This window comes from Diadema antillarum, unplaced genomic scaffold (assembly GCF_040938485.1).
Source record: "Diadema antillarum isolate AM-2024a unplaced genomic scaffold, OU_Dant_1.0 scf00000128, whole genome shotgun sequence".
Taxonomy (NCBI): domain Eukaryota; kingdom Metazoa; phylum Echinodermata; class Echinoidea; order Diadematoida; family Diadematidae; genus Diadema; species Diadema antillarum.
Genome location: NW_027271017.1, coordinates 4,497,948 through 4,511,449, shown reverse-complemented (window position 1 = coordinate 4,511,449; position 13,502 = coordinate 4,497,948). Strand labels below are relative to the sequence as shown.

Below are 13,502 nucleotides of genomic sequence, written 5' to 3'. Positions count from 1 at the left end.
TCCCTGGAAGCGGTGTCGTAACTCCATGAATCTCCTGTGTGTAAGTGGCACAGGCTGTGTCCGAGCTTTAAACCGCACGTTGACAACAAAACAAACAATAAAACAAAAAGGAAATCCCCCAACCCCCTTCCCCACCCCCCTAAAAAAAAAAAAACAACAGCTTCCTCTCAAAGACTGGGAATCCACTTGCGTCAAAAACTGCCAATTTCCTGACAGATATTTCCCAGAACAGAAAAAGGACAGAGGCAGCACCAGAAACGTAACGTAAACAGTTGCACATTTGATGGAAATCATACACATCCTACACAGAAACCAGCACTCTATGGCCTCATTACCAGATTGCTCCATGGTCGTACCACTCTTGCATGCTTACTAGTATCATGTTCATTTTGTTTTTTAACAAGCTCGTTTGTTCTCGTTGCCTTTTGTTTTGAGCCTGCACAATTTCACAGTCGAAGACAAAAGATGGAGGTCACTGATGACATGTATCGAGTCAGCTACAAGGATCTCCTTTCCACCACTCTGCTGTGCATGCATGTGTAGTTGAGACCAGTGTGGTTGCGAGACCTTGCGCCGCAAATGACGACCAGAAACTGCCATAAAAACTGAGCCATCGCCATGGCCGGAGCAGAGGTGTGTGCTTTCGCAACGGGTGCCACTCAAACTTGATACAAAAAAGTCAAATTCACTTCCTACTTCATTTAAAGGGGGAAATCAAGTCAACTTTCCCCTGTCATCACCATGAGCCAGAATGTGAGGCACGTTTCCTCTCGTGTTCAGATTCAACCGATAAAAGTCTCGGGAAATTCTGCTGCAAGAGTGATCACCTCTTGATCAAAGTGGCAACCCTGATTTTTACTGCGTATCTTAAATATAGATAGGAAAAAAATAGGAAAAAGATATAAGTGTACTGGTAAATATCATTAAATATGCGCAAAATCAGTACAAGATTTATAAAAGTTTGTCATATATGAGAGAGATAGAGGAGTTTTTATCTCTCGATAGCTGCATTGTCTCTTTATGAACTAACTATGAATTTAGCAATTAAGAGATATTAGAAAATTCTTCAATGAGTATAAAGAACGCAAAAATATGCTCGATAAAAGAGACTATTTTAATCTGCCTTGCTGAACGCAATTTATGAATAGTAACAACAAAAACACAACCAAAAATACGGCACCAAATCACAAAAATGTTATTTCTGTGATCCAAAGGGGTCAAAGGTGACCATAACTCTTCCCTGCAACCTTAAAGATACTGGAAGCATCTTCGATTTTAATGCATGCCATATTCCACTCTCGTCAGCACCTGCCATAATCCTGAAATACAAATCGACCTTGCATCAACACAGAATAGTCCTGTATACTTGTATGTTTGGACAATTTGCTAATTTTTCTCACTCACAAAGTCTTCCTTTTCAGCAACAGATCAGACCGTTCATTCAACAAGATGTCAACAATCCTCAGGAATACAGTTCCTGTAAACTTAACATGTATGTTGGATGAGAAGGGGTCCCATACTGGAGGGCGAAAGATCTCCACAGAGCGATTTGCAAGCCCTATGACCCCTTTCCTTTCCTCTCCTTTCCCCCTTCATCCTCAATCTGCTAATTCTTCCACTGTACAGTCCCCCTCCCCCCCCCCCCCACCCCTCGGGCATTCTAATGACATCAGTGAAAATAGCCCACAGGCTACTATTAATGCCCACCGAATGATGTACACAGGTTGCCCAATCGTGATAGAGCTTCGGGGAATCGTGCGAAACATGTTTGAAGAGGGACTCAAAGTCAGAGTTCGAGACACATAACCTAATCCATGGTACGGCTAGAGGAATGAGCCAGAGAGGGGGGGGGGGGGGGGGGGGGGGAAGAGCCCTAGATGAAGAAAACCTTCAATAACTACAATAACACTGTCTGCAATTGGCTACATGTAGTTACACAAGACTGAGAAAGTACAACTGCTGTATCTGAAATGTAAAAATTTGTATTGAAGTCATTGTATGGTCTCAATATAAAGATGATTATTGCTAGAGAGAGAAAAAAAAAAAATGATATTTTGTGCTGGATGGTGGATTATTACCCACTTACCAGAAATTCCAGGTCCCTACAGAGAATGAAATTAGAATATGATCACAGCTATACAAGCTCAAGGATTAGTGCTCCACACATAAGTAGAGCAGATATGAAGGTTGGGAAACAACATAATATTTCTCCATGCCGTTGATGGTAATGAGAGTAATTATCCCTTATCACGATAATTGTAATGATGAGAAAATAAGTAGTCATTACACCTGTAGTAATGGTAATGATTCTCCTTGAAGGGAAGCAGTCCTGAGATTTTCACTGTACTGATAATTAAGAAGAGTAAAAAATATAACCTTTCACCAATTTATACGCGTGGACATCAAAAATTGTCTCCGTACGCGATTTTTAAAAATAATTCCTGCAAGCGATCGTGTAAGAGCCTGCCAAAAGGTGCAACGTCATTGATGCCCTACTTTCAAGTTGACAGCCGTGCCTCAGAAAACCAATTTAAGTGTTCAAAATGATCATATCTGATTTTTTCATAAAATGTGACAATATAGGGCTTTATTATTTCAAACAAAATATTTTAAGCTTATTTATATATACAATTAATATAGAAATAAATGGTAAACATGTATTCATAAATAACTAGGGAGCGTATGCATGACAAGCAGAACACCGCTGGAAAGAGTTGTGCATCGATGACATATGACTCTCCGCCAAGACTTGCTCATTTGCAGAGTCACACGTTTTTAACCGAAATATACGAGCTTATTTGGTGATTTGATAGTTTGTTTTTGATGAAAGTAGTTTATTTGAGGTACCAACAACAACATAATTCTTTTTAATTTCGTGAGGACTGCGTCCCTTTAAAGCCACTGTATACCATTGGGAGCAGTGATTTACAAAATTCTGAAGTTATCACATTTGATGCATACAATGTGTAGGTCAGTTGTATCACAAAACATTCTACCATACACAAATTTTGCAATAAAGCCTAAAATATAAGGAGATATCACTATTTTTCTCAATAAACCAAACCTGTAGATGGTTTATTCTGGAAGCAATTTTGATAAAACTATTGTTCAATTTTTGTGTTTTAACCATATGTAACATTTATTACACTGTAACTACTGCAAACAGAGGAAAATGACCAGAAATGTGTATAATCTATTAGTGGAAAAATGAGCAAAGAAAATGGGATTCCATCATCCCGATGAATCCCATTTTCTTTGCTCATTTTTCCACTAATAATTTATCACAGCGATCAACATTTTTACATTGGTTGTTTCTATCCCTGACTCACATTTTAGAACTATTTAGAACTATTAATTGCCCTGACATGCTTGAATGCACATAATATCATGATTGCTCTCTCCTATCCACAAAGCAGAGCAAACTTTTGCAACATCTCGCCTGACAATTTCCAACAAACCTGAGCCCTCGCTTTAAGGAGGAAATGCGTACGACATGGGTGTCAATCTCCCTCAACATTTTTTTTTCTCTTTTTCTTTTTCTGTTTTTTAAGCCGAGTCCCTGTCCTCAGATGAGTAGGGTCGGATTACAAGCTCACACTTTGGCTGCTACTACAACTTCCTGCATGTCATTGAGTCTATATGGCTGAGTGGATAAGAGCGCTCGTCTCTGAATGACATCAGAGCGTGGTATGGGTTCATGGGTTCGAGCCCGTGCGAAGCCCGACATGTTTGCCCTTCAGCAAAGGCGCTTTATCCACATTACTGCTCTCCATCTAGGAGTAGAAATGGTACCCGGATAGGATGAGAAAGTTTATGTCAGTTGATCAGCACGTGCGCGTCTGTAAAATGGCTGCGACTGGCTGGAATGCTCCCCAGGGAGTGGAGAATGAGCACTGTTAGTGCTGGTTAGAAATATTGTATCCAGTGACAGGGGTAATAATAGTCTGTAAAGCGCATTGAGATACTTAACAAGTGTGAAATGCGCTATATACAAACTAACTTTTATTATCATTTTTATTATTATTATTATCTTTACTATTACTACTACTACTACTACAACTATTACTACTATTAAGTACACACAGACATACTTCTTTTATCCCCAAAGTAATTTCTTACTTGCTTGTTTGTCCTTTTTTTAAAACGAAAATCGATATTACTACACAAGGTGGCAAAACTTCAAAATTTAATTGAGGCATGATTCTATAATCTGCATAAATTTACTCCAAACATGCAACAATTAAAAATGTGCAAAAGTTGTTCACTTTTCTGCCATGAAAATGTGCTATGCCAATACCCATATTGCACGCCTGGCGACATATATTGATGTCATGTGACATGCTACAAGACGTACCTTTCATAACACTGATTAAATATCTTGACGATTTTTATATGCAATGATGTACTCAATAATTCTCCTCTTGCCATAACTCAACACGTCTAACCAGGGCTGCCGATATTCCATGCACCAAAATTGGGAACGTCCCCAAAAGCCATTGAGGAGATACTTGTGTGTCGCATGCATCATAAGTGGGCAACGATCATTCCTATATTAGGAAGCTTTCATTTTCTTTTCATGCAGACATGAAGAGGTACTTTATTTTTTTCTCAGGAGCCTCTGAAGAATCGGGAGATACAGTAGCAGCCCTGGTTATGTGTATCCACATCTAATCACATTATATAATCACATGATATAATCACATAATTCAGTCACATGATTATAATCACATGATGGATACATTCCAAGTGTTAATAAACCAACTCCATCATATCTATTGCATACAGGACTGAAATGTATTGCACAGTACACCTATGGGGCTCCACCGCACTACTGAGAGGTTTAGGGTTAAATCTCATAGCATTAAAAATCATTTGCAACCAGGGACACTAAGAGTTAATATAAACAACCTTGGCTCCTCAGTACAGAGATAATTACCGTAGATGCGATTAATCAAATTTAGCAACTCTTTATGTCTGATGCTCCTCTCCTTTACTTGTGAGGTTGAAATCTAAACTACGGTCAACTTATTTCCATTACCAGTCTCGTAGAAGTAGGGCTTCACGGAGGAAATAATTTGCAATCCTTCATCACAAACAATTACCTGACAGAGCGAGTTTCTGTTGCGGGTTTGAATTCCTGCATCGAGATATGATACACATTATAGAGCCATACATACAGCCCGTTATATATTTCACTGCTTTGACTTATAGTTGTACCTACAGTGTACAGTAAGACTGCAGATAGTGAAGACCATTGCAAAACATACAAATGTACACAGGCCAGGTTTGGGGCTTCTTTATCCCTTTTACAATCATATCAAGTATCTTACATCACATGTTGGTGGGTAAAAAGAATTGTTCCAGGACAAAAAAAAAAAATATGTCAAGACCAAGATTTGCTGACTGTTTTTGAACAAATAACTTACGAGAAATAGACACACAGTCTTACATTCCATGTTTTGTTGGAATATTTTGAAACACATGCACCTTGTAACCAGGTTTGTGAGATATTCCTTACCTCCCAATTTGAATATATCAAACAAATGTTACTTTTACTGCTGAAAAGACTTTATTTGAAAAACTGGCTGGACGAACAGCTGTGCGGTCTGTCTGCGAGAGACGTGTCTTTCAACGCTCCCCATCAAACCCTTCATCTCTCTACCGGCCAGCCGTGCAGTCAGCCGGCCCAGTAGGGCAGCCACAACTTTTTGTTTGTTGTGTATAAAAACGAGTCTCACATACAACGTACAGTCCCCAGCTGCCCACCCCCAAACAACGGTAAGACAATCATACCAGCACAATTCGACGAAGGTTCAAACCGGAGTTCATTAATAACAAATATCACCACCTCCCCCCCCCCCCCGCCACAACCATTCTACAATACAACTTCCCTGCATTCAGCGTATACACACCCAAACATTCAAAGCGACATCCATAGACAGAGCTATCAGACAAGCTGGTAAACCATCTCTTCCAGCACTTTGTTCCTGTACATAAAAACTGATATCTACTAAAAAGATATCGCATGGTATTCGCAGAGGGATGATAAATTGCCAAGAATTTCATAAGGTATCATATTGTGCAAGTGACCTGGTAGCACTTTGCTTGCAATATGTGGAATTAATGACCTTTCAGTTTTCTTTGCTAATTCTTTTTTTTAGGGGGGGGGGGGGAATAAAAAACTTGTGAGACATGTATGCCCTCAACAATAATATAATTCCACCCATCTTCTAAGATTCAAATGTTGCAAATTAAGTGGCATCCATTGCAAAATAAGTTCATAAGGATGGCTGATAAATACAGATAAAGAGTTCTCTAGACTCAAACGATGGCTAATCGGCAAGTCGATTAGCCATCATTTGAGAAAGATAACAGCCCGTCGTAGAAACTGTCACAAGTAAATACAACTTTTGGATGTTTCTAGAGAACTCTAATATCTATAAAGTGGCATCCATACTGATGCTTAATGATCCTGATCCTACATCAATGGTAAAAAGAAAAAAAAAATGGGAACATGAACCCTCCACTGTTTGCTATGCGGGGATATTCCCACGTCTGCAATTATTTGCCTCAGCTCATTAAGGGATTCGAACCACCAACCTTACGGAACGAGCTGCTCATCGACTTCCACATCAAACGACCACCACCCTGATATTCCAAGGATCCTCCAAAGAAGGAGTACAATCATAGCAGAAGAGACATTGTGGCTCAGTGGTTAATACCAAAGACTCTCAACCAAAAGGTCTCTGGTTCAAGTCCCCTTGACAGCAACAGCCCTGTCCTCATGCAAGGCACTCTATCCTCAACAGGTTGTCATTCTGAGGCGACATTACAATGACTGTCCCTTGATAGGCTTGCTTATAATCACGCAAACTTTTAAGTAAGATTCCAAAGACTCTTTAAGTGTGGCAGCGTAAAATGAAATTCACACTCAACACAGGTGGGGACAAAAATAGCATCCAAAACACAAATTGATATTCACAGCAACATCGTGGCTATTATAGATGATGCAAAGGAAATGACAAAAACAAAACAAAAGCAAAAACAGAAATATTTATATAAAAGCAGCTCAATAATAAGTCAATCCACGGCTGGAATAGAAAACATTGTGTAATACAGACATTAGGTATTTGGGGATCTAAAGAACATAGAACTAATAAACCACAGAATACTCTTGGTCTTCTTTCCAGAAAAGAGAGAGAGAGAGAAAGAAATAGAACTTGATGGGGGCTACACACACCAAGTTTACTGCAAGGGGAGAAAAAGTATACAAAAAAAGTATCAAAAAAAAAAAGTTAAAAAAAAATGCCAGGATTCCTGCACAGGAATGATGTCAACTAAAATTTTTGCAGGCTTGGTACTGAAAACAGAACCATTGAGCCAACGGCTTTGCTCACACCACTGGGAAACATAGTTTTCAAGGAAGAAAAAAAAATTGCAAAAAAAACAAACAAACAAAACAAACAAAAAATCCATGAGAGACATGTCAAACATTAAATGTATGTAACAGAAAAAAAATATATATACAGTATATATCACAATCATTTTACATTGAGGAGCAAGCACTTAAGGAGCAAAAGGGCATTAACTGCAGACTCAGTGCTCAAGTAACGTCCTTCTGGTTGTGATTTGAATATATTCTCACAACACAATTACCTTGCAACATAAATCTCTGGTAAGGCTTGATAACATATGGGTATACACAGCATTCCTTTAGCACTCGATATATATTAACGGAAAATAATCAGTGATACTGCTTCAAACACAGCACAAAGAATAATAAATATGACAAAAATCATACTTGTATCTATTTGCGTCAATTGACACACATTACTTTGTTCTTCTTTATAATTCAATATAGTACCATTCCCTTTGAGACAACCTTTACATGTAAATTTAACATTACACTCAACATGCATACTATGATTAAAAAAAGAATAAGAAAGCACTGACAAAATTATAACACACATATCTATATTTCTCATATCTAATCATTCATGTTAGAAAATATGGCATTAATTCCAAGAATGAATACTACACTATACTATATGAAAAAAAAAAATGATTTGCTTAGATCAGTTACTAATATCAAAGTAAAAATATGTGCAAAACTGTCAGCACGAGTTATGTGATTCACTTGCCAAAAAAAAAAAAAAAATAGTGTCCTGTTGCACCGAAACTTATACGAAATACACAGAATGTGAAATATGAAATATCAGTCCAATTTTTCTTGGTAATGGCTTATTTAACCATCTGAATATTACATTGCATTTTCCCTGATGTACATTGGGAAATAGAAATAGGTCACACATACTAAAAAAAAAAAAAAAAAAAAAAAATCATTAATTTTACTAGAAAAGTTTGCAATATTTCAATGACAGTGTGACGATAATTATCTAATTTAGACTCTCTGCCTAACCCTCAAACTCCCACACATTAAACAAAATAAAAAATGATAATAAAATGAATAAATAAATCTTCACAGCAAACATATTTGATTACTAATCCCCTTGAAAAATCTAGCAAACCAGTGTAGCTTAGTCTCATCTCAAGGCTCTTATCTGCTTTGATACTCACGTCTAGTAATGTTCTCTCTTGATCCAGCATACGCTTGAAGGTGTTCAGACGTTCCGACTTGACCTGGGCATCTTGCGTCGGCTATTGTACACATTATCGAAAACACACACACACACACAGAGACGCACAGGAGAGAGAAATGGTAGTTGTTTTGAAACAATAACGGGGCAAGACCTTTTTGCGGCGAAACGCTCTGATCAAAATGTGACGAGAGTTGACAGGAATGTCAAAACACTGAGGCTACATCCATTTTAATAGCTAGGAACCCTGAAAATAAGTGACAATAAACACGTCTCCCATCCAAACATCCCCCTGAGTTAACAAGTGATTTGATATTATCTGAAGGATGGGGGGGGGGGGGGGGGGGTCATTAAAAACAAGGAGATGCCAAAATTGCCAGAAACTTGGCAAGTTTCCCCCCTTTTTCCCCTTCTCTAACGCCCCTCCCTCTACCCTTACCCCCAATTCAAGACAGAGACTTCAGCACTGGGCTATTACTGACTACAGAGGTATCGCTCATAAATGTCATATGATCAGACAAAGCTATGTGCTAATTTCACGGGCAGTGCACTTTCTCTAATACCCCCCTTGTCAGGACCAACATGCGAGCGAGTGCACTCCCGTTACATCTAGCTAATTCCATTTCAGGTACGATCTTGCGTTTCTAATCTCTACTTGGCAAAGATGCGATATATCAAATCGTGAAAGACTATCTGTACAGTTCTGGAACAATCAGAAAACTTTGCCAAACTTTTTTGAGCTCATGGAGACTGGTGTAATCTCTCTCCACAAATGAAAAAAAAAAGAAGAAAAGAATAAAATAGCACCAAGCTTCCAAAACCAGCTATAGACTACACTGGGGCTGGCTGGGTGGCCAGTCAGTGTACTCCTCTAAACTGTCCTGTTTTCATCACATACATGTACGTTTACCTCAAGTGTAGCATACGAAAATCTGACACCGACTCTGAAATATAAATTATTCAACCTGCCCAAGGTAGATACTGCTGTTAATTGCATGTAGTCCCTCCCATATGCAGCATAAACACTCACTGCATCTACCTTCTGTTTTTATTTCCAAACCCTCATACATGGACGATGAGAAACACAGGTGACCACTCTTAAACAGGTGGCCAAAATAAACAGGCTGTCCAGTTTTGGGTCAATGACTCCATGTTTTCAGTGGTCACTATTGCTAGTGGTCAACTATGGAGAAGTTACTGCTAAAAAGAATACAGGTTGTATAACTATAAAAGACATGTTTTGACTACTACAGCATTGAATATGAGTCGACATTGTACACAAAACTAGGCTAGACTACACACAAAAGCAAGCTAATGTCATTAAAACAAGTCCACTCTTCATGTTAAAACAAAAAAGCCAGTTCGTAATTAGCTCACGTACACATTGGTACAAATGACCTTTCTTTTTTCTCAGTTGGTTAGGCACGTCACTTGTTTTCAAAGCGGCATAATGCATAAGCTTACCCGACGTAACAATTTATGGAATTCATGTTAAAACAAACAAAGAGCTTGCTTTTAGAGCAGGTGATCAGAATACTCCATCAGTTGACAATTCAACAGGCATTCATTTCATTGTTTTGTACTGAATGCAATAACAGCCTATTTCCTTTTATATTGCAAAATACCATTCTTGCTGTCAGGTGAATGTACTGGCAAGCACCATTTAGACAAGGATCGCATGAATAATCATCGCATCACAGATGCTTATCTCAGTGAATTTACAAACCAAAATGCCTGTTGGTACTAATGACCTTTTTCTGCTCATGCGCAAAGTGGAATTACGAACTGGTCTATACAAATCAACTTATCACAACACAAATTAATACACAAAAGCGTATCATGATCTATCTATCATTAATTTCTACCTATTAAATCTATCATTACTTTTTATAATTTTGCTTTCAATTTTTTTTCTTGCATTTATAAGACAGCGTCAGCTATTAATTAGTGAGCGTACATAGTACAGGCATTGTTTGTAAGTTGTAAGCGTGAAAGGGGTGCATTTTGATTGTTTAGTTCTAACATGGACCCTCACGAGAGATCTCAATGTTCTACTAGTATTTCAATAGTTAGAGCAGAAAATTCTCTAAAATCAGAGGCCTTTGTTGCTCATGTATAATCTTTTGTAACGGTCCCAGAATTTTCAAAACTTCTGAATTCTTTCATCTATAACTGCCTCTCAAATTAATTCGGAACACACTTTGGAAGATCAAAATTATCGTTTTTTATATCAGCAAATTTTTCTTATTCTGTTTTTTACTCCAGACTCTGTACAGATTTAATGAATCTAATCTGTTCCATCCTATCTTTGCAAAATACAGGGTCTACGATAAAATTCTGCATTGCCAATTTGATCAGGAAATGAAAATAATTTCTGCAGCAAAATGCCCCGGGCTTGATGGGCTAAGAAAGATAACAATAAAGACAAAGAAACAAAATCTGCACTTAAACTTGTACAACAGAGTCAAAAAAAAAAGAAAAAAAAAAAGAACATCATGCTTGATATGAAAAACAAATCTGTACAACAACAAAAAATAAATAAATTGTCACATCCGCCTTGTTTTGCTTTTGTGTTTCTTTTTGTGGGTGTGTGTATTTTTTTTTTTAACATGCATTCATATAAAGTATGACACATAGAGGTTATTGGATGGACTGTAGTCATAAATTTTTCAAGACCTCAAAGCATAATGATATCATATGGAGTGGAAAAGCCTTCAAAGGTGACGGATGAATATTTCCCGCTTCCTGTTCTCCGACTGCTACATCATCTGATCAGGGTCGACATTATAGCGGGCAAAAGTTGTGACATCAAGAATTCTGCACGATAGTGCCAGAATGTAGCTATGAAATACTGTGAACAGCGGCAAACCACAGTAAGAGTGCTAAATTATAGAATGTCTGCACCAAACTGTTCATATAACGTTTGTTTTATCCAGCGAGAAGCTATTGTAAATGTTCATACATGTATTTTGTGTCGTCATGCCTTCAGCAATTGTGTTGCCAAATCCTATTTCGCGAACAATGATGTCCTAGAAAAATCAATAAGCATACAGGTCTATGAAATGAATATATTCATGATATTTGTGACTAAGCAAAATGTACAGATATATACACCTACACCATAAAATCATGGACTTTAGATGTGATTTATATTTTTTCATTTAAGATATCACAGATGACCCCAATCTGCAGGGCACATTCCCACACATCTAAAACATGTATATTCGGAATATACAATATATGCCATTGAGCCTCACTATTTCATATTATCAAGATTTGCAAAATTTTTTGCCTGACGTGCCTGTTTACACTGCAATGAAATGTTGCATCGTTATGGCACTAGAGAAATGTCACATGATTTTTGCCATCATAAATGTGCGTGCGCGAATGACTCAACGGTCTGCTGCATGCATCTACGGTTTACGACATCTACGACAGCTTGTCCGCCTAGAGGTGCATTTTGTGTATGGCTACAGCATGTAGGAGCAGCAGTCACACAAAGAAAAAATTAGATTTTTTTTTGCAAAGGAGCATACTCATCGCAAATCATCACGACAAACTCTCACCCTAAGTTCAGAAAAACCGCAGTCCGACATGCATCGTTTCCTCGTGACGCCTCCAGTGTCTTTTGGCATTGTTGCCTCACCAATTCAACCAAAATGCTGCCCCTTTTGTGGTCTTATATCATGCTTTTATCCTGGCACTACGGACGGCCCCCGTGAAGTAGGAGGCTTCTAGTCCTCTCTTGCAGACACTGTTTTCCCTTTAATTAATTGATACTCTCCCAGCTGTTCTAATAACACACACCTGCTACTATCTAACTTGCAATATAGGGGCCATGAGAGACTGTGTTTTGGGCTTCTGTTTTTCCTCTCTTTTTTTTTAAAGTGACAAAAATAGCACCAGCTACTAAGGTGTGCCTTTACCCAAACGTCATACAAATGAAGCGTTAACGCCAATACCAATTATTATGACCAAAAAAACAAAAAACAAAATGAGAAGAGAAACATAGTGAGAGAGAAGGAGAGTTAAAATAATTGTACAGCACTACACTACCAAAGACAGAAATACAGAACAAGATAGTCTCTGTTGTGGTCTCATGACGATGTTTCTATGTTAGTGGTTTTCATTTTGTTGTTGCTGTTTCTTTGTTTTAATTAGTTCCTCCCCTGACCTTGACGGATAAAATTATAGCTGTCTGATCTCGTCCTCTTTCAGCTGCTTTTGATCTCCGCCAAATTTGATCCCAGCCAAATTTGATCCAAATTTCAAGGAAGGACTTGAAATGCAATGTCACTGCAACATCAACTATGTGTACACATATTTTACAGTAATTTTGAATTAGGTCAGTGTGCAACAGCAGTAAACTGATCGGATGGAGATGTTCTGTTTGTAGAATCAAATTCTACTCTTTCTCTAGGTCTGCAGTTGCATCAAAATCTATCTTTCTTCAAAAAGTGGATGAGTGTGACTTTGTGAATTTCTGAACTTTCACCGGTTGAAGACTAGTCCAGAGTATACTCGGGCAAGTGTCACACAAGCATGACCATGCATGCAATTACTTAGTCAAAAAACGGATCTCATGCTGCTCTATAAATTATCATATGTGTATTGAAACAAGACTAGTATCAAAACTCAAAGACATCCTGGTAGAATGAACTGAACTTTACTTCCAAAGTTTGTTTACCTTTGACCTTGACCTAATTTGATCTAGAGAGCTAACAAGACCTCTCTCTTTTATTATTATTTTTCTTTCAGGTCAAAACTTCAAGAAATGGCAAGGTTTAAACTTTAAGAACACTTCAACTGAGATATCACAGGCTATACTGTATTTCTGGCAAGCAAACTGACCAAGGGGGGGGGGGGGTGGTTGGGTGACAATTTTCATTACTTTTACTGGTTAGA

At 38.0% G+C, this 13,502-nt stretch overlaps 1 protein-coding gene across 1 annotated transcript in view; it reads right to left on the bottom strand.

Moving 5' to 3' along the window:
• LOC139720496 (rho guanine nucleotide exchange factor 11-like) overlaps positions 1-13,502 on the bottom strand; it is a 219,763-nt gene that overhangs the window by 82,650 nt on the left and 123,611 nt on the right. Inside the window, exon 9 of the mRNA XM_071631850.1 lies at positions 8,578-8,658. Coding sequence (XP_071487951.1) covers positions 8,578-8,658 — 81 coding nt within the window. The remainder of the gene's footprint in view (positions 1-8,577; positions 8,659-13,502) is intronic.